The sequence below is a fragment of the Balaenoptera musculus genome, chromosome 21, assembly GCF_009873245.2.
Source record: "Balaenoptera musculus isolate JJ_BM4_2016_0621 chromosome 21, mBalMus1.pri.v3, whole genome shotgun sequence".
NCBI lineage: Eukaryota > Metazoa > Chordata > Mammalia > Artiodactyla > Balaenopteridae > Balaenoptera > Balaenoptera musculus.
In genome coordinates this window covers 5,261,430-5,284,037 of record NC_045805.1, presented here as the reverse complement: position 1 = coordinate 5,284,037, position 22,608 = coordinate 5,261,430, and the positions used below count along the sequence as shown (strand labels likewise).

Here is a 22,608-nt window from a genome sequence, read left to right as displayed (position 1 = left end):
CTGGCCCAAACACTCCAGGAAGCAATGTTCCTCTGCCTTAACCATCCCAGGGCCAGGTACCAGGCAACTAGGGACCACCCCTCTAGCTTAGTGCCCCTGAAATTATTCAAACTCCCCAATTCCTAACTGTCCAAGCTGCCCTGCCTTGCCTTTCCCTGGGAAACTCCAAGGAAGGCTGTATGTAGTCTCAGCTTTCCCCCTCGCTCTTGCCTTCTGCCTCTTCACCAAAACCTCCCTTGGCTACCCGTTCCTCCGGGTATGACAGACTTTGTTTTCTTGAGCCTCTCTTGTGGCCACACCTGACTGACCGCTGCATGAAAGAGCACAGAACGAGGAGTTCTGATCGTCGTACACGGGCTTTGCCAATGGGGAGGTCACAGCTATGTTGAAAAGAGCAATGTGTTATTCATATGTTATTAAAATGTATTGAGCTAGCAGATATTACATTAATAAATGGATATTTAGATGAACTTTATTCCATCTGTGGACCTTGAATCACAAAACCTCAGTTAAGGACTCTGAAGGCAAGAGTGGGGATCACGCTGACGCATTTAATGATTTTGACAGGCCCTCGATGGAGAACTAATGTTTTACCAGTAGCTAAGGTGAGACAGCGCTTCACGTGAGTTTACAATGCTGTAAGGTACACACTCTTTCCCCCAGTTTACAGTTGAGAAACTGACTCAGAAGTGTTAAGATCATACACCTCCTAAGTGCAGTGCTAAATTCAAATACAGTTCCCACCCCCAAAGTCCATGCTGTTTCAACTACCCTATGCTCTCTAAAAATAAAATAAAATAGAATATTTAAAGGCATACTTGAATTATCTGGGAATCAAATCTGGGCCCCTGTATTCCCTGAAAATACTATTTCCTGGTAACCCTAAATATTGAAACTTCCCATTGTAGATGGATCTTATTCCTCTTTTCCCATTAAACTGAAAATATTTAGAAATGTTAAACCAACAAAAACCAAGTTAACTTCTCTTGCCAGCTACCTAATGATTTCAATCAGTATTATTGCTTAAAATTAAGAGGCTATGTTAAAAAAAACTTTATATTAGTAAAAATCTTTCTAAACATACTTAGCAAGTATATTTGGCTGCTCATAAAGTCTCTTTGAAGACTTGACAAGTCATTTCCAATGCAAAAGGGTAAATCCTAACATTACCAACATTGTTATTGTGGAAACACTTTAAGATATTAGTCACTAGAATGATTTTCTAAATATATTTAGGAGGTTTATTTGGCTACATATGAAGTCTCTTATCAAACCTGACATGTTATTTCCAGTGACCTGAATAGGCTATTTCCCTGAGGAAGCAGAGTGGAATAAATTCTCAATACAGACTTGCCAAACAGAGAATAAAAATAGTATCTAACATATATTCAACTTTGAAATTATCTATTTCTATTATACTGTCCTCTGGACCACTGCCCCTGAAAAATAACTGAGCTCCTATTCAAGCAACAAATGCTCTGCCGACCTGGTTTAAAGTGATCAGGATAAAGAGTGCAATAAAAGCTATGAGAATTCCACGGCAGCTGTCACACACGAAGGTCTGGCTTTTCTGAATGAGGGGCACCTCTCCTCTGCCTCCCCTCCACCCTCAGAGCAGCCGATTGTGACGTGACCTCCAGGTACATACCCATTCCTTCTCTCCCTCTGCCCTCACTCTCATCATTCATTCACGTGAAAGTGCAAATCACCAATGAACGTGCAAAACTTACTTTTCTCAAGAAAATGCACTTAAAAAAAAAAGAATCAGTGCTTGGCATCAAATAATTAAATTCTAATGGAGACTACTTTGAAACATCATCATGTATGAAAATTGCCCCTAAGGCAGAATAGGAAGAATAATCCAAACCATTAAGGATAAATAATCCAGTTGCAGGGGGAAAAGTTTAGGATAACATAAACTGGTCCAATCTTGTTAGTGTATCAGATGATGATCTATGGAAATTAAACAAGGTAAATACTTGAACTTCAAACACTCTTGTAATAGTCGTTTTCTTCTCTGTTCAAAATGTCTTTTCATGTCAAATTCCCATTACATTTGATACACAGTCTGCTTACTGGAAAAAAAAAATGTGTTTAACACATAGGTTTACAAATTTGAATAACAAAATCAATAGGGCGAAATATTAAAGGTAATGAAGAAGTAACAGAGAACTGTGCCCAAGGGCTCCATGAGCATCAGACATGCACTGATTACGTGCTTATGAGCTTCTGTTTCCCCTTTTCCTTCTCAGTAAATGTATAAGACACATGAAGAGGTGCAGGCAGAAACCACAGAACACACATGAAGATTCTTGTATCTGGTAGCAAGACCGTGGACACTCCGCCTGGGAGAAGTAACCCCTGTTCTTCCTTTGTGAGGACAACACAGCTGAATCTGTACCTGGTGTTTTATTGGTAGTGTGAAGAAATTTTAATCAACCATCTCCCTCTTATGTGTACTTTTTTGCCATTCTCACAAGATGGTGATCTGAAAATCAACACAGTAAGGTCAGGACTATCTGTTATCAGAGTAGCCTGTGATCTGACAATAGTTGTCCCTCACTTTCCACACAGACACTGGAAGTCTCCACAAACACCAAATTGGTCTCACAAAAGTTACGGCTCAGTGAGAGGAAAAAGTTAGCATGTTGGCTGAAGAAAGTCCTATTACAGTTAAGCATTAAGCAAGGGAGATGAATCCATTAGAAAGAAGTCAAGTAAAATTAGAAAATTTTCTCTTTCCAACCTCACAGAAAATACAGAGTAAAAGGAAAACCAACACCAATATTAAAATTTAAATTAAAAATGTTATATTTGCTTGATTTGGTATTAATTTTTCTTACACAGAAATCTACATAACTTGAATATTTTTCAAGGGCACTTAGCTTTCCCAAGTTTTCCCCTTCTGTTACTACACCTACTTTTGACACAACAAAATTAGTAAGTTTAAATTCTCACGTTCTACAAATGTTTCAGGTAAGAACTATCTCTCCAAACTAAACTTGAAATCTTTTGAACAGTCAAAAGGTCTTACGTAATAACATTCATATAACTTAAAATTTAATCCTTCGATAACATTAATCTTTCACATGAGTATACAAGGAAGGCACCAAGTTTGCAAGCATGAGAAAAAAGTGAGAAATCTGTAGGAAAAAGAAAACAAAATTAGAAATCATATTGATACAATGTTACAAACCAAACACAGGATACTCAAAATCCATTCTCCTTTTCTTCCATATAAAGGGAGTTCCAATCTTGTCCGAAGTTGCCTGTGCTTTATTTCTCAGCTTCTCTTGCAGCTAGGGATGGCCAAAAGACAGTTCTGTCCAATAAGAATAAGTGCAAATCTACTATAGATTTCAAGAAAGCTTTTGCTTTCCTGTTAAGGCACCAGATTCCTGTCTCCTAATTCCTCCTTCCTTGAAATCAGACATAATGCTGTAGAGGAATTAGTCTTGTTGCAACTTTGGGGGAGAATATGTGGGAGAGTCTGGGACATTGAGAGCCAAATAGAGCTTCACATGGCACCAGCCCTTAACTCCACTGGCATGAAAAGTAAACTCAAATTTGCTTAAGCCACTGCAGTTAGATTCTTGTTACATACAACCAAATCCCATTTCAAATGATATTCTTGAAGTAGTTGGTGAGATCACCAGAGGCTGAAATAAAATTCTTTAATGGTGGGGTCATAGCTATAAAAAACAAAAACACCTCCCAAGCATCAAAGAACAGAAGTATAGGAGAAGCCTTGGGGGAAAGGAGGCAAAAGAGAGAAGAATAGACGCAAATTTTTAAAAAGTGCAGAAGTGACTGCACATAGCAGAGGTGGTAAATAATGGTTGCAGGAAGGGCAATGGAGGAATGCAGTAATTCTTGTTTTCATTACAGCTGAGTCATTAAGATGAAGTTATGTATAGTATACTTTAATCAACGCAATAAATTTGAGTTTTTATACTTAAAACTGCTAACTTTCAGGAGTCCAGAAAATTCACTTATGAAGATAACCTTATTTCTTTAGAATACTGAATAAATGGCAAGTGCCTTTAAAAGTAAAACTGGTAATACATATTATATATGGTTGATTTAAGACATGACATTACTTGCAATTCTTGAATAATTTATGTTATGGCACAACTTAATATATATTTTAACGTATAATTAATAGAATGAAAAAAATTCTGGTTGATATTTTGAACTATCAAACTCAGCAATAATTGTGAAAATTAACTCTATGAGCATTAGATTTTAAATATGATAGAAAGTAATATGTAGTTAATAACTTCAGAAGCCAAAATCAAAGAACTTTTATTTCAGAAGACTGCTTGTGACTTAGCAACTGTATTTGGTTATACCCAGTAGTCTACATGTGCGGAGTTTGTGGAACATTTTTGTGGCAAAAAAAAAAAATTAACTTTGCATAGGTAAATGGCTACAGCGTGTATAATAAAACAGAAGAATATGAAGCTGAAGATTTAAATATGAAAGGATCCAAAAATGAAAAAATATACCCAATTCCAGAAACCAACCTGATCTTCTTATATGAATGTGGTAAGGAAAAATACCCTTCATGGTCCAGATTATGTCTGAAGGAATACATTAGAACACATGCTTTACTTAATGTTGCTTCCTGCACATGACGTGTCTTGATTTGTATTCTCTATATTGCCAGGTAAGAACATCCTACAAATCAACTGGTCCAACCTCAGACCTGCCTGAACCAAGATTGATCAGGTTTTAATGACCAATATGGTCAAAGAGCCTTGGGAGTGTCCTGTAGGAATACGGCTCACTCACAGATACTCTAACAATCCACTAGATGGGAAATAACGTGGCAGAAGGGAATTTAAGACATTTACCCCGGGGTGGAGGATAATAATTCCAGAGCTCCAAGGGGAAGCGAGTAACCCCCAGGGAGAACACTTGTCAAGTATAAAATCTTTAATCATTCCAGATTACTACAGCTCCAAAATCTAACAGCTGAAAAAAATTTATCTAACTAAAAGAAACTTGTGTTTAGAAATAAACTATTATTATAAAAAAATAGCTTGAACTGAGGTTATATATCCGTTATTTATTATTTGATGGTGAATTTTTTCCCCAAATGTCAACCTGAAACTCTTCATTAGTACTAAAGGGGCTGCATATATTTAAAATTTGTGTTGGACAGAGTATTTCTTAAGAACCAGTACTCTAAACGTTAGCCAATCAAATTTTTGGAATCACCTCTACACATTCCATCAAGTATTATAATTGCAGTTAAAACAGTTCATGTGACATCTGTAAGCACTTGTTGATAGATGAGAAGATAGTCGTTTACACCATGTATTATATTTCCAGCTGTTTTAAATTTAAATTAGCATTCTTTCCTAATTTCCCATCTTGATGCTATGGTGACAAATTCAGGCTTGTAAAAGCCTAGAATCAAACACAATTTTTAAATAATCCAGGTGTTTAACTATTCATTAATCTGAATGAAGATAGAAAAATATTTTCTTGTTTGCACATTTTTTTTCGCCAGTTCTGAGATATTTCATCCCACTTTCTCTCTCTCTAAATCCTATGAGGCTCCTCTCTCCCTCTCTCGCTATTCCCTCTAGTTACCACTACCCAAACACTTAGAGTTGGTCAGGGGTCATTCCCAAAGTATTAACACTTTCAACAGTGAGAAGGGACAAAATGTATAGCTTTCTTAATAGAACACTGTTTATTTGGAATGTGGTTACTGAACAAGGTTTCTTGAAGTATTTACAAAATATAAACATAACATTTAAAAAGAATTCATCAGCAAGGCAAAGAATATTAGATATAAAGATACAAATTATTTTAACTCTAAACTCAACAGATTAAGGACATAGTACAAACTTATAAAGTCCTTCCATAGCCACGGGCTCACACTAATAATTATAAAAATTTTAGTCCACCTTAGTCTAGAAGTGTTCTTTTGATAAGCATAAAGTAATTTTTTTTAATTATAAGGGATTTCTGATTTCCAGGGGAGAAAACTAAACATGAAGAAAGGCAGTGCCTTATCACAAAAACAAAAGTTTTCCCTTAAATCCTTACTAGATTTTGTCTTCTGGATTTCTTTGGCCAGAACTGTCCTATGGCATGCTAGCTGCAAAGAAAGCTGGGAAGTAAACTTTTCTAAACTGGATACAGGAGACCTCAAACTCAGTTTGGTCCCAACTACATTTAATATTTCCAATTAAACCTTTGAACTACACGAAGAAAATGAATAGGAAGCAGCAGGGCTTAGGCGTAAATGATCAAGTCTGAGAGGAGAAAAAAGCTGTACTTCTGCACCCTGTGATATTTATAGGTGTTGCCAAGACCTCATAACAGACCAACCTTCCAAAAGCTGCAGCAAGAGGGAAAGGAAACATGTAAAGACAGAGAAGAATCATCCCTGCCTGATCCTGACCCCGTGTGGACCAAACCCTAGCTCAAGCGCCATCTTTTATTTAGCAAAATATGATGCTATGACCCAACAATTACTATTATTATTTTAGGTTATTATTATTATTTTGGTTTTATTATATTGTCTTTTTTTATCTTTTTGTTACGTATCAAAATGAACTTGGATTGTTAAGTTATAGAAGTTTCATAAGGTATTACTATTTATAGCTATTAGATTATGTATCTTTAATTAATGTGTTTAATTACCGACAACCCAGTTAGTATTGTTAATTTCATTAAAAATATTTCATACTTTGATACTTATTATTTGGCATTACCGCACAGGAGATGTTTTAAATTCATTGAATTTTAACACTGTCTGGGTGTTGTAATAGCTTTTTCATTGGCCTAGGTAACCAGTTGTCACTTTTTGCTTAAGTCTAAGTTCCTGTCTATATTTATGAAAAACAAGTCACTATTATATATATGTGAAACTTTTAAAGACGTAAAACAGTTTACATCTTGGAATTTTATAGAATTGTTTTCCTCAGATTTTATTTAATACCTTAAACACTGGCACACAGAAGGCAATAACTGCTTGGTGAACACATTAATAAATCTTAGAAAGTGACAGATACAGATATAAAAGCTACTCTTGCTATATGCGAGGTATCTATTTTATAGTCAAAATATGCCTAGAAATCTAGTTCTTTAGCTCACTCTGCTTTAAGTTATAATCAAAGTCTAAATAATTCTTCAGATCGAAGAATCTGATGTCTTTTCTATTTATAATTCAAAATGAAATAGATTTTCATTTTGCCCACAATCATAATCAGCAAAATATTGAACTTTAATCAGAATAATTCATGAATAGGAACAAAATGACAACTGGGGAACAGGAGACAATGTGACTTCACATGTTGGTGGTCTAGTTGCAGCCAGCTCAGCTTTCTCATGGTACATGCATTTGCTGGTGAGCTTTGATGACTAAATCATGCTGGAAGTTACCAAGAATTTCTATTGCTATTTGCTCACAATCATAATTGGAAGCAAGAAAGACAATGCCAAAAGTAAAGAAATAACATTTTCAGGAAAAAAGCAAATAATAGGACCCTCTTCTACAAAAGAATGCTACTGGAGGGAAAATTGTTCCTTAAGATGCCCTAAATAGAAGAAAAAAACGTATTCTTTCTCCAACAAGAGCCCGCAATCCCAAATTATTTAGTACTACAACATCTATTATAATCAAATTTTGATTAAATAGGAATTACCTAATTAAATAATTTTGATTAAATCATCTGGCCTTGAGAGCAAGTTATTTTGTTGACCAACTAAAGACTTATAAGGGCTATTATAAACTATGTTCATCTCTTAATTACCAATCTCATTGAATAGAAGTTTCAATAACTAAACATAACCCAGATGTATTTTAACTATGCTTCAACTCCCTGCTGCAAAACATGTGCTATGATCCAAAACACCCTCTGCTCTACATGCACAGGAACTTACTTTCTCAATTTCCTGAGAGTGCCTCATTTTCAAATATTCTTTCCCCTCATAAACTCTAGATAGATCCCCCCAAATTTTCTGATTACAAACTGTAGCAATGAATCCGTTTGACAAAATTATTATAAATTTTACATGTTGTCAAACTCTGACTTCCTTCCTCACTACCAAAAACAAAAAACAAAAAATAAAACAAACAAACAAAACTGATGAGAGTTTGGAAAAAATTCTGGTTCTTCAAACTAAATGCACATACTATATATATATATACTATATTTATGGATGCAGTGTATGCACTAAATTTATCAAGCCATAAATCAGCTAATATTACACTAAAATTGAAGCCACCATAATATAAAAGCATCATTTATGCATCAAAATAGTGGGAAGATGTATTGAGGTGAAATGATAACAGAGATTGTAGAACCTGATTTTCCAAAAGAATTTAAGTTCAAATTTAAGAAAATCTAATCTCACTATAAATGTTAACATTCTTTGTAACATGACATTTGTATTTTGTGCCACAAGGTGATATAAACAATGAATAACTCCTGTCAGTGGTGGGCATATATATTTTGTAATGAGCAACAGTTGTTTACAGTGTGTTTAAAAATATTTACCTGCAAAGTATTATGTATGAGTAAAAATATGTAATAAAGGGAAAGAAAAGAATGTGCAATTTATACAGAAGGGTATGTAACATGTGTCTGATATTTTGGTTTTTAATAGTGTTGCCATATCTATCAGCACCCTGGGGCATGTCATCAAGTGGGATACTTTGCTTTGGAGTGAAATCTTAATTTCTAAATCAGGAGTCTTTTTAACCTTCAAGGGAGACCATGATGCTAGAATTACTGTACATTTTTCCTACTGCACATAGGACAGGACAGCTCACATCAGTGGAAATGCAAAGCACCTAGACAGTTTAAAAAATGGATTTAATAAACAAAAGTGATAATAGTTTAGGCTTAGCAAAATAGAAACTGTTCTGAAAAAGACTGAACCTAAATACGGATAGACTGTAATGTTCCAATGAACTGGTAAAAACATGCACCTTCAGGGATTTATGTACCACTAGGTCCCAATGAAACTCACAGAAACACATACTGAAATCCATACTTATGATGTCTTAGTGATAGTTTATTAAAAATTAAAAGGTTTTAAACATATGTATATTTAACTGGAACTCTTAACATTCAGACTAATGGCACTTGACCGGTTGACATTTTAGATAGCTATCTTTTAAAACTCATAATCCATTCTCTAAGCAAGTATTTAATACTTATGTGTCACACAGAGTGCACATGGCTTAGCATATAGTTCATCTGAATATCACAGATTTAATGTTAGCACATCTCCTAGTTTATGAGCTACCATTCCAATTTTGAACAGAATGTCAAATTTATATTAGCCTAAGTCAGTCCTGGGTGGAGGAAACCCATGTCCAGCCCTAAGAGGATTAGAGCTAATAAGTGGAACAAATCAGGTACGTGTGCTCTCCTCCCTCTTACCACTGTAGACACACTGCAGACGTGTCAAAGTGAAAATCAACATTAAGGGCAACTTGAATTTAAAAAATTGGCACATGAAGGCACAATTTGAATCTCAGGTGTTTTCTGCTAAAGGAAGCTTGAGGGTCCTTCGTGTAACTCTGTCCCCAGTTTAAGATTGCAGAAGAGCCTGCACTGTCAAGTAAGCATGACACAAAAAGGTAACACCGATTTTAAACATTTCCATCTTTAATTCACTATGTTATGCACCATGGTATCCTATACGACAGTAATATTAACTACATACAGTCATCCCTTGGTTCCAGGATCTCCACAAATACCAAAATCCATGGATGCTCAAGTCCGTTAGTCTATAAATGGCATAGAACAGTCAGCCCTCCCGTATCCAAGCAACTGGTTGGGTTGAATCCTCAAATGCGAACACGGGGTGCCTGACCGTACGCTATGCTCATGTAGCTGTGACACAGGGTGTGTTTTCCTAAAGTAAAACAGAATAAGTCTCCAACTGAGCAGCACTCGCCGCTACCAACGTTTAGGGGAAAAAATCATTTGCACTAAAATTTATAATTATTTGCTTAATCTGTGTATATAAAGCAGCTTCAAATTACCCAACTTGAAGTGTAATGGTTATGACTCATGAATAATTTTGGCCTTGATTAAAATTCTAATTTGGCATGGATGGACATCAAGATGAAAAGACCTAGTATTCAAAGGGAACAAACAATGAATCACTATCATCCCAAAACTAAAATTTTGGCTCTAAGACAAAAGAATTTGTTTGTTTTTTAGGGAAGTCATAAATGTCAGGACCCGTACGCAAACACGAATCTAAAAAAGTGTTCCATTTTTCAAAACATAAACTTGGAAGAAGACTTTCAACAGGATAAAGTAATGAAATACACACAACAGACACAAATGAAAAAGAAGGAATTAAAAATATTCCATGTGGGCAATGCTACTGTAGTAAAGTAACCCATAGTGGTTTTAAAACAGCTTCATGCTGGTATTTGGTATTAACTATTTCCAAGGAACTTTGAGTGAGAGGAAATAACAAGCTCTTTTACAGATTATAGGAATTTAATCATAGAATTCATAGCAGCTGTGTGGTCACTCCAATTAAAAGAAAATCAAGACTATTTTCTTTAAGATTTCAGTCTAATGTAATTTGCCAAATGTATCCATTCTTTGTTTGGACTTGGGTGGGTGGTTTGATATTAGGTGGAAGAAAAGACTCCACTTAAGCATAAACAAGGAAAAGAAAAAATGTACTATTTTCTTGAGGATAGGTTATAGGGCCATCGCCAACACTTCTTTTTAAGAAAGGTAATTATTTTTGCCATTTCCGAAAAAGGTATTAAACCTTTGAACACCAGCTGGCTGAGGAGGTGATAAGCATCTGCGTCCCGTCTTCCCAGTCAGTTCCCGGGAGGGAGTAAGCGTTGCCTGTCTCCAAGTGGCACCAACTCATATATAGGAGAATCTTCCCAAACAACCACAATATCAAAGTCTGCTCTTTTTTTTTTTTTTTTTTTTTTTAGAGATTTTCCACCCATTTCAAGTATTTAAGCAAGCTGGAAGCAAAAATATTATTAATTTTATGAACATTTCCTCTCCATATAAAAGAATATTAAATAAGCAATGTTATTTTAATTCTGTTTCTGACCCCCCAAAATAAGCATAGCACTTTTATTAGAAAAATAAATTAGAATGAGAATGAAAAATTACTGTGAAGAAAATTAAACTTTAAAATTGAATACTATAGGGCTTCCCTGGTGGCGCAGTGGTTGAGAATCTGCCTGCCAATGCAGGAGACACGGGTTCGTGCCCTGGTCTGGGAAGATCCCACATGCCGCAGAGCAACTGGGCCCGTGAGCCGCAATTACTGAGCCTGCGCGTCTGGAGCCTGTGCTCCACAACAAGAGAGGCCGTGATAGTGAGAGGCCTGCGCACTGCGATGAAGAGTGGCCCCCGCTTGCCACAACTAGAGAAAGCCCTCGCACAGAAACGAAGACCCAACACAGCCATAAATAAATAAAAATAAAAATTATTAAAAAAAAAAAAAAAATATTGAATACTATAACTGGAGAAATATATCAGCCTTTAAATATAAAGCATCCTTAAACCAAGAAACGAAAATTACTTTAAAAATAGATCATACCAGTACTGCATGTATGTAGGGATAATGTGTCTAGACTTATATAGATAATGTATTATCTAATTCTTTAATCATTTACATATTAGCTGAGTATCTATTTAGTGTTCAATCCTTCCTTCCAGATTCAGTCAGCAAAACTTCCTCTGTTTAGAAATATGGTATCTGATCAAAAGTTCCTAAAATACTCCAACTAACATCTGTATTGGAATCATAAGGAAGTGAATACTTTCAAGATGTTACTGAGTAAAAACATGTTCTTAGCTCTTGAAGAGCTGGGAGCTGTATCCACCACTTACTCTGAGTTTCCTCTTCCCATCTGCTCACACGCCCTCATCACCATCAATTGTTCAGCACCAAGAAATTCATAGTGTTTCCTGACTGCCTGGCAAACTGGCAGATAGAACCAGCAAATAAAATCAACTCTTGTGAGCAAATGAGGGAACTCAAGGAACACAGACTTAGACTTGGAGAAGGAAAGTATTTGCTCTAAGATTCAGCTCAGTGACAGCACAGACCGGACACTTTATTGGTTGCCATTCCAGAAGAGCACCCCAAAGAGGCAGGGCAATCACACTTTCTGAACAAATTTACACAAGTTTAACTCTTCATATAACCTTCCACCATTACATTTTCATTACATTTTACTTGGTGAAAGTATATTTTTCATCTTTTAGCTATTCTGGGATGATTTCACGGTAATGCAGAATACATATTTATATCTCTCCCATGACAATTAATAATATAAAGACGAGATGTTTACACATTAAAGTAGCAACAATAGTCTGTTTCTTTAATAGAGATTTAAACTTGAAAGCATTTAAGCTTTGAAAGTATTCAGGACGAGTTCATGTGAAATTGTATGGCATTATAATGCCCTGTGTACCGAAGTCCTTTTTACCCAGTGACTTAAGTATGCAGTTTAGGGCATGACTGTCATGCTCTATTCCTTGATTTGGTGGTCTCAGGCCAGAGCTGTCATCCTCAGGGACAGACACAAACCCTGGCACACCGGAGAGGTGGAAGCATATCATAAGCAGATCTACAATACATAGCCTTCCTACACTGAATGATCAAACACTTTGGATTTCCCCCAACTGTCTCAAAATCAAACATCAACATTACATCCTGTTCCCGTACTGCAGAAATCAGGACAACTGCTGGTAAGCTTACAATAATTAAAAAAAAAACACATATAATAAATTAGGTGGGAAGGGGCTGAAGAATCACTCTGAAGAATATCACTGTTACTTCACATGCCTAGGACATAGTACTTATGTCTATGGTATTTTTCTGATGATGAAACCTATCTACTTAACAAAAAATGTACAGAATGCTTACTATATACCATAGTTCTAAAGGAGATTTCATACAGACACACACACATATATATATATTTCTAGCCTTCACCACTTATAATGCATGCATTACTATTGCATAAAAGGTGGTGAAAATGGTACTCTGGGGACCAAGTTTTAAGGTGAAACAAATTACAAAATAAATGGCTAATTAAAATCTTTACAAGTATAGAAACGGTAAACCACATCTTTCTGATTTCCTCTAAAATATTCATCTCCTCCCGACCTGTCCAAACCAGGACAATGTTGAACCTACCCTTGCTGAGAAGTCTGACTTTTAAACTCTGAAGCACTGTTATTTACACAAGGCTGTGCATCTGAATATTCCCTCTTTCATTACGTCCATTTTATAATAGTTGTCTTTTGAGTTTGAGTCAATTTTCTGCCACATTAAAAAAAATTTATAACAGAAACTACAAACTAATCGTGTCATTTACTTGATAGCTCATTTCTCCCCCCTTTTTGCTCTTACCAATAGGAATACTTGTAAGCAGATTTAAAGTGAAGGAATTGCTAGGACACTTCAGGGTTCTCTCTCTCTGTTTTTTTTTTTTTTTTTAATTGCCAGCTGATTTAGGAATAAGTGTATGAACGATGGAAAATCTAATCTCATATATTATGATTTTTTTATATTCTTTCAATAGATTGTCTAAAATATTTAGCTCGGCAAGAAAGAACACGTAAGCCATTGATGGCAGCTTGAAGAACCATGAAGAGGTAGATGTGTGTGTGTGTGTGTGTGTGTGTGTATCTAAGCATGACCACTGTTTACATTGCTTGCTCTGTTTGGAATTCGAGCCAGAACGATGACTCTTATTAGTATATTTTATAAATGTTTCTGGACAGGATGGTGATGGGTGCTTACATAAGTTAAGTGGTCACCACTGCCATCATCAGAAATCCAGAGCATATAGAGGAGTTCAAATAACATGTGTGCGTGGCCAACGAAGTGAGGAGAGCAGTCACTGCCAGACACCTCCAGGAAGCCTGCAGTTGAAAATGGCTTCTGGGAAGCTGCGGACCAGCTTCTAGCCACTTTTCTAGACACTTCTGCTCAGTGATGCCAGGTTAAGTTCCTAAAAACACCACTTCCAACATTTCATTGAAGAATCTTCAGTGGCTCCTGTTGCTTTCAACCCATTCTCAAACATGGGTCCTGCTCCTTGGTTTCTAACATTTTCTACAACATTCCCTTCTGTTTCCCTCGAAGCTCTGGGCTCTCCAGCCAAAGGGGTCTGCTCCCAGTTGCCCGAACACCCCCTGACCGCAGTGGCATTACTAGCCTCTGTACTCTGCTCTCACACTTCAATATCCGAAATACCCCTCCCTCCCTCTTTTCCGTAACCAGCATCTACCCGCTTTTCACAGCTGACTCAGCATCACCCCACCTTTCCCATGACTGCCCAGGCATCCCCCAGAAGTCTAGCCAACGACTTCTGGTAAAGCAGGAGACTCTTACAAAATCCCTTATACTGTCTGCGTTTATAGTTTAACTCATTTCTGGTATTTTTAATGAGTAAGTTTCTTGATTCCTGTTATAGACAGGAATCACTCACTCTACATTTTTTGTATCACTCACTTCATTGTAATTTCCTGCTTAGAACTGAAGCTGCCGCTAGTGAGAATTAATTAAAATGCCCCTGAATTGAAGATTTAAACATGAGAATTTGGAGTGAAAAGTACATAAACCTGGTTCCAATGGGTAAAATGGAGGTAGGGGTGTCCACAGGGCCTCCTTCTTGAGTCCTTCCATTTCCCTTCCAGGCTGTCACTGAGGCAATAGGTGACTGAGGAAGGAAGCCCTTTGGAAAAGAGCAGCTCTCCAATCCAATCCCTTACCATAAGCCGTGGGGATTGCATGAACTTCAGATCCCAGAATTTTCAAGAAACCCAGTACATATACATTTTAATTCTCCCCCAACCCCCAGCAAGGTCTATGGCAGCATCTCATAAATACATTACTATTTCTTCAATGAAGTTTAGATATATTCAAACTTAGAGGATAAATAAAGACTATAAATAGCTTTATGGCAGATCAGATCAAGGTTATAGCACCAAATAATTTATGAAAATGAGCTTTGGGGTTTCAGAATTGCAGAAAAGGAATCATCAGGAATCCCTTCTAACATCTGAAAGCTACTAGGGTGCTATCAGTACCAGGAAAGGGTAAGAATCCACCGGCAAAAGGTATTTTAATTTAAGGTGCCTATTTGATTCTATGATGGATGCCCAATAAAGCGAATTAAATCAACACAACTTCTTCTCTCTCCAACAGGTAAACTAGGAACTCTGAAAAAAAAGTAAATCAATTGAGGATTGGAAGCACCTGAATAATCTGCCGGAGTAAATTTCAGAAGAAACAACTACACTGACAAATCTAAAATATTTACAATAAATTTTAGTGTTACATTATAAATCAAATGAACTATTACCTCTTATTGTTTAAAGTTCTCTGCTACACTAATATTTCTAATGTGAAAAATTAATGATACCTTAATTCACAACTTGTACAAGTCTGAAGTGACAAATATGTGTTTTGCAACAAAAAGTAGGCCTGTGTAGTACTTAAAGAATGCTCTTATCCGCCAGGAATGATGTAACAGGTGAAAGGGGGAACAATGTAATGTTTAGAAGTTGGAGGAAGTATCATGCCTCTGCAACTGAAGTCTGTTCTTTCCAAATCCAGTTAATCCCGAGAGGTCACTTGACATAGTAAGATCACAATGTTTCACTTAAGTTATATTAGTGCAATTTAGAAACTCTGTTCAATTATCGTCAGGAATTCTTGTTAGGCCTCTAGTTCTGCAGCCATTCTTACAACAGTACTAGGGCTTAAGCCAGTTGTGATCTATCTTTAATCAGAGGGCACCATGTGGTGAACCCTGGAAGAAAGTCCAAGTTTCTCTCAGATTGTTCCACTGTGGGGAACGTGGCCTAAATAAAAGTAATGAGGGGGCCCTCGCTGTACAGCAATACTTCTCTCTGCCCCCTTGCATGCTGCTACAACTTACAGGAGGAAGTGGGTGTTTAGCAAAGCCCAAAGGCTCAAACCCATTACCACGCTTTTCTAAAATACATGCTGCAAAAGTTTTTCAAACAGAAAAAAGCTCTATTCTTGCCCCTGGTTGAGTCATTTGAGTCTTCGATTCGTCATCTTTAATAAAATATAATAACATCCATCTCCGGGAGACGTAGTGAAAAACAAAATGAAATTAACTTATAGATACTCAGGACATTACAGATATAACCTAATTATGTCAGACTCGGAGCCTCTAACATGAATTGATGCAGAGTGAGGTAAAGAGAGGAAGAGGGTTCAAAGGTTTCCACTTTCACAAACATTTCACATATCCCTAATACTGAACTTCCTTTCTAAAGATTGATGGTTGGTTACTGTGAAAAAGTATGGGTATCTGAAGTACATCAGAGAAATATCATGAAGCAACAAGAAGCACAGAGCAGGCTGCAAGTAAATGATTAAAAATTACAGCCACATTTATGGCCTATTTTACTTGAATAAAATTTACCTTATTTCTAATGCAGGGTAATAGGATATGCACACTGTTAATTTTCCTTTAGGGATTGTAATAATACTTGTCAAGAGCTCAAATAGTTCTTTAAAGTTTAAGTCCTATTGATGCTAGACAGTTATTTTCCTTTTATGGGATGTAAATTTGTAAAGCTTATTTTACTTCTCCAAAGAGTCTTAAGTCTAGTAAAATCTTAGGTGACTTATGGAATAATGCCTTTAGCTTCCAGCATACATCAGTGAAAACCAGTCTCTTCTCTTCTCTGAAGTGCAGTAGGACCAACATTTTCCTATGGTTATAATACTGATGCCAAGGTTAATTTCTCCCACTCCCTTACTTTTCATATTAATCAGTCACCAGACCTATGGGTTCTTCCTGTGTAACATCTCTTTCTTCTGTCTCCACTGTCCCCACTCTGCTCTATTTGTCACTTCCCTTCTAGACTATTACTGCTGCCTCTCAACCAGATCAGGTCCCCAGCAAAAGTCCTTCTGACCTCTAATCAATCCCATAAATGATTTCCAATAGCCTTCTTACTACCTATGTCTTTCAGGTGCTTAAATCATGAATAACCCTCCAAGACTCACAGCAAGACTCCCAGCATTCAAATTCCGTAAACTGATTCAGGCCATATACATTGTGATCGCCATCCAGCTTGAAAGCTTCTTCTTATTTAAGAGTCTTCACTGTTAACTCTATATAACCCCTCAGCTGCCGTCAAACACTTCTACTTGCCCTCTCACTTTCTCACTCCATCCAAGACCTGAAAGGGATGCCTGTGTTTGATGTAGTCATCTGCTGGAAATTCCTATCCAAGTTACAGCTCAAGTTCTGCCCTAAGTCAAGGCACCCAGACCAACCAGGCCACATGGATGACTCTCCTGCCCAAACTTGAGGACACAGACATCGCTTTGGTGCTCTTCCTCCAATAACTCACAGTATTTTTGTGCTTCAGGCTTTATTTTCCCTGCCTGAGTTGCAAGCTCCTTGAAGAGAGGAAAATGGCTTTATGTCTTTGAAGATGCCCCATGCCTAACAGATTACCCTGCAAACTCAAAAACTATGTAATGAATATGATAAGACCAATGAAATTAGTCATTGTTACACACCAGACATACTGAGTGTAAGACTGTCACTGTGCGTGAGAATGACTTAGGATGCTAGTTAAAAACGCATGTTCCTAGACCCAAGTCCAGAGACTGGCTGTTCTCAGGTAAGGAAAAAAAAAAAAAAAAATTAAAGACCTGTAGGGAGTTCAGATGCAGTTAGCACAAAGATAGTATTCTGAGAAACACTGCCACTGATTAATTTGAAACAGTAAATAAAAAAAATAAAATACCAAAGTGTGCAGAATTATAAATGATGAGAAAGAAAATAAGGCATGTTACAAAATAGTTGCCACCATTAGGAAGTTTTTTTTGTGATAGTCACCGTAAACCATATGTACTTTTACTATGTTAATTGAAAACAGCTATTCTCATTAAAGCAACTAGTGTTAATACTAAGCTAATCGTTTTTTTTGCATTTAAACTATAAATGTAGGGATATTTAAAGTTATTTATGTAATACAGAAAATTAGATAAGTTACATTTGTCTATGCAATAATATTTGATCTTTTTGATTATTCACTTAATTGACACAAGATTGTAAATCTTTAAGCTTTCTTTTGTTGAGTTCAATCTTTATTAACAAAGGCATTTGCAATGTAAGATATGCTCTCCTTGCATTTACTACTCTAACAACCTGTAAGGATCTAGGTATTTAAACTCCCAGTCGAACCCACCTTTTGGAATAGAAGCATATTTCATGATATGAAGTAATGAAGTAATTCCTCCTTTTGTTAATCATAAACCAACCTTTCTCTTAAAACCACACTCAACTCCAACCAACCACAGTGAACCGGTTGTTCTCAGGTAAGGAAAAAAACAAAAAACAAACTCTATCTAATCTCACGTTGGCAAACGATTGTAGTTAGTAATCTAGTGCTTTTTCGAGGTTTTGCAGGTTTCTTTAGTTTGATGATAATTTTAAATATTTCCTCTTTTATCCCCATCATGTGTAGTTAATTTTAATTATATAATTAGGCAATACTTTGCTTGCCTTACTTTTCTGATGTTGACTTGCTTGCACTAACATCCTTGGGAAAAACACTTCAGAAGTTTTTCGTAAGTCTACAACCATGAATAATTAGAAAGAGGAACCTAATAACAGTAAATATAGGTCTAGAAACAAGGAGATCTGGCTTCCATTTGTGATTTTACCTCCAATTTTCTGTATGGCTTTTTCTGTATGGGATGAGGTGAAGAATGGGACGGCTAACCTTGGTTCACAGCCTGTGAGCTGTTTTCTATTTTATTTTAATATTAAAAAACACTTCTGAAGTGTAAATTACCAAAAATCTGCATTTATGGGGGATTATGCATATCTAGCGTCTTCTATTCACCTTCTGAAATCTCTTCTTGGTGTTTATGTAAAGCACAGAAAATTAACAATCAGCTCCCGTCCAGGGCTTACGTCCAAATGAGCGACTGGTCTTGTCCACTAGGGAGAGACATGGAGTCTTTGGACCACGTGTCTTGGCATTTTCACGGCAAGGACACAGCAGCTCGCCGGAGGCATTAATGACACACGCCCTCTCAGGCTGCTACTCAACCACTGGGGGACACTTCGGTGCGGGAGTAACACTCCGCCTTGTGGTCTGTGGAACTCAGAGCCTTAAGCCGAGGTGCCGTCACGTGGAAAAGCGTCCATACCGCACACAGAGTTATCAACCCATACTCACCATACAGAATATATAAGAGACGGTCAAATATGAAAAGCCAGCAAGAATGCACAAAGATTCTCATGGCAAAGGGAAACTCTCATTACATCACCAGTGAAGACAATTTTGGAAACTAAAAACACATTAACTGTTATCCTCCAGCCGCATACAGACGTAAACACAGGCACACACGGGCCCATCCATCCATTCAGGATCCACCCAGCAGGCAGCGACTCTCACACAGGCTCTAGGCTTATCAGGACAGGCTGGTCCTTTCACCTCCTATTTCACGCTTTCTTGCCGCAAACCGAAGTGAGTTAACATAGGCAATAGGGAGGAGTTGCCTTCCTAAGTCATACTTTCAATAAATAGTTTGAGTGAATCGATACCATGAAATCCAAGGCATTTAAATTACAGGAAGTGTTAGTGGGTCTAAGGTTACATTTTTGTGGCATTTGAGGCTAGGAAGACTTTCTCAGGGCAATAATTACACCAATGTAAATATCTGCGTTGAAAAGTATTTCACAATGCACATAGAGCGCTCTTTTCTGAACTTTCATGTATATGTTTCTACTCCACAGTTTTTTTCCCCCTTGATCCCACTGAACGACAAATTCCAATATTTCAATTTTTTTCCCAAAACTTAAACACAAAGGTATGTTGGTTTTTCGAAACTCAGTCTTCTCAATCTTACAGCGTATTTCAAAATAAAACCGGGAAGGCAATTTAATTTGTACACATTCGATAGATGCTAATCAATAAAGTCAACTCAAGGGTGGCAGTGGCACACCCCCGGCCCTTCACTTGCCATCAGGTGAAATAAAGTGCTGCAATCTAGTTCCAGCAAGGGGTACTGCCAGTGTGTGAACCGAGACTTCCCGTCTTCTGTGGAAGACAAAACTTCTCCAGGAACTTAAGAACTCTCCTAAGCATAGTCTCCATCCTTAGGTCAGTTCTGAACTTTTAAGGTAAATAGATACTCTTTCAGGAGATCAAGGGAGAAGCGGGCACCAATACGATACGACACTTGAAAATCCGAATGTCTCAACAATCTCCTGGCAACATTTTTTAGGCAAAGAGTTAAACATCGCATGTTAAAAAACCAGCAAGGAAATCCACCTTACTTTTCAGTACCTGACGACCGAATTTCAGAAACGCAGCGTTTACTAAGTTGAAAAGCCATGCCTGATGGTGATCGGAGATCCTGCTGCATCTCCGGCACGACCAACTGCTCCGAGTGAATCTGCAGTCCGAGGCCCTAAAGCCCGGTTCCTAAACGCCACATCGGAGGAATTCTGCAGGAAAGCAAGCCCCGGAGGGCTGCTCACCCAAGCCCGGGAGCCGCTGGAGTCCCGCTAGCCTGCCAGGGAAGAGCAGAGCCCACCCGACGGCTTGAACTCGGGCTCTCCCCGCGCCGGGGTCCAGGCGCGCTCGGCGCACCGGCGGGGGCCGCCCTCCGGCGGCTGCACGAGCGCTGTCACCGGCCACCTTCCGGGCCCTTCGCTCGCCTAACTTGCTGTCCTATTTTCTAGGAAAACCTTCCTCCCAGAAACCCTACCCTCGGCGCGGTAACCGTGGAGCCCAGGCACACAAGGTGAAACAGGAGCCCGCCCTCTGCGCACGTCCCGGGTCCTCAGCGACCCGAAGCCCCCGCGGTCCGACCCCGCAGCGCGCGGGCGCGCACCCACCTTGGCCTCGCCCGCGTCCGGCTCCGCGTCCGAGAAGCCGAGTCCCGACTCGAAGGCGGCGGCAGCGGCGGCGGCGGCGGGCGCCCGGAGCGGACCCAGGAGCAGCGCGGCGGCGAACAGGGAACACGCCAGAGAGAAGAAGCCCAGCAAGTGCATGGTGGACGGGCCGCGAGCGCGCGGGGCCGGGCGCCCCGGCGAGGCTGCCTCGCGGCTCGGCCCTGTCCGCGAGGGCCGCCCGGGGACCCCGCGGAGCCGCGGCGGCGGGAGCGGGTCCGGGCTCGGCGCTCCCGACGCTGCGAGCCGCTCTCCCGGCCGGCGCCCGCGAGGCGACGGGGTCAGGGCAGAGCCTCACAGGAAACCGGACATCCGAGCGCCCAAGGCCGCGGCCCGCCAGGCAAGGCGAGGCGAGGGCGCGGGAGGACGGCGCCCCGCTCGGCGGCTCGGCGCGCGCCTCGGGGAGCGAGGGGGCAGAGCCGAGACGCCCCGCGAGGCTCGGGCCCTGCGGCGCCCCCGGAGCCCGCGTGCCCCCGCCCTCCCCTTCCCCGCGGCGGGGCGAGCCGGGCGGCCGGGCGGCGGGAGCGGCGGCGAGGCCGGGGAGCGCGGGGCGCGGGGCTGCGCGGCGGCGGGCGCAGGGGCAGGGCATGGCTGACGCGCCCTCTGCCTGCGCTTATGTGAGAGAAAGCGGCCGAGGGAGGGAGCGTGCCGAGCCCGGCCGCCCTCCCCTCGCCCTTTCCTCGGAAGCGGCTCCCCGCGCTCCGGGCCGCGCCGCCCGGCGCCCCTCCCCCCGCCCCTCCCCCTGCTCGCTCGCGGAGCGCGGCCCGGGGCGCGGGCGGCTCGGGGGCGCTGGCCCCGCGCCGGGAGGTGGCTCGGGAGGAGCGAGCCCGCCCTTTGTCCTCGGCAGCCCGGGGGCTCCGGTCCGAGTCCCGGCAGCCCGGCCCTGGGCGCCCTGCTCGAGGGGTGGAAGGAGCCCCGCACTCCAGAAGGGGCGAGAGAAAGTCAGCCCCGGGCGCAACCCCCGCCCGTTGGGCCACGCGGGGCCCGGGGCAGCCGAATGAGGGCAGGCCGCGGGGGGAAGGCCCGAGGGCAGGCCGCGGGGGGAAGGCCCGAGAGCGCAGACTCGGGGCAGATGCGGAAGGAGCAACTGGCTCCTCACCGAGAAGCTTCGGGGCGGCGTGGCTTTCAGTGAGAAAGGGAGTGACGGCGAGGCACGTGTTAAGCACGCTGTCGTCGGAAGCGACAAATGCCGAAGGCGACAGCATCTCCTGGTTGGCAAGGCACCCCGGGGCCGCTTGCCCGGGGTGGAGAGGCGACTTTCCCATCTGAGGCAACGCTCTGCAGGTTCTGCGACTCCCCTCCCTCCGGTTTACTTGAAGCCCCGGTTCCGCCCGGGACGGGAGCCCCCGCTCTGCGCGGCGGTCCATTGCCCGTTTGACGGTCGGCATCGCTGAGAAATGCTTCCTCCCATCTGCCCGTTGCTCTGCCTTCTGGACCTTACACCGTAAAGCGAATCTAACTTCCTTATGTGAGTTCTTCACATACTTTGAAAGTACCTGTCGTGTTCTCCCTACGCTCGTATTCCTCCCCGCCCGCCCCTTTTTGAAGACAGCTCCAAGCTCCCTCGTCCACCATAATTTAGTTCTCCATGTTCTTCAGGTAGTGTGCGCCCCAGAACGTGACTCAGTACTGAAAGGGTTCCAGCAAGCCTG

At 40.4% G+C, this 22,608-nt stretch overlaps 1 protein-coding gene across 1 annotated transcript in view; it reads right to left on the bottom strand.

The window, feature by feature from the left end:
- VEGFC (vascular endothelial growth factor C) overlaps window positions 1-21,365 on the bottom strand; it is a 98,202-nt gene extending 76,837 nt beyond the window's left edge. Inside the window, exon 1 of the mRNA XM_036838813.1 lies at window positions 20,903-21,365. Coding sequence (XP_036694708.1) covers window positions 20,903-21,058 — 156 coding nt within the window. The 5' untranslated portion in view covers window positions 21,059-21,365. The remainder of the gene's footprint in view (window positions 1-20,902) is intronic.
- Window positions 21,366-22,608: the final 1,243 nt, after the last annotated feature.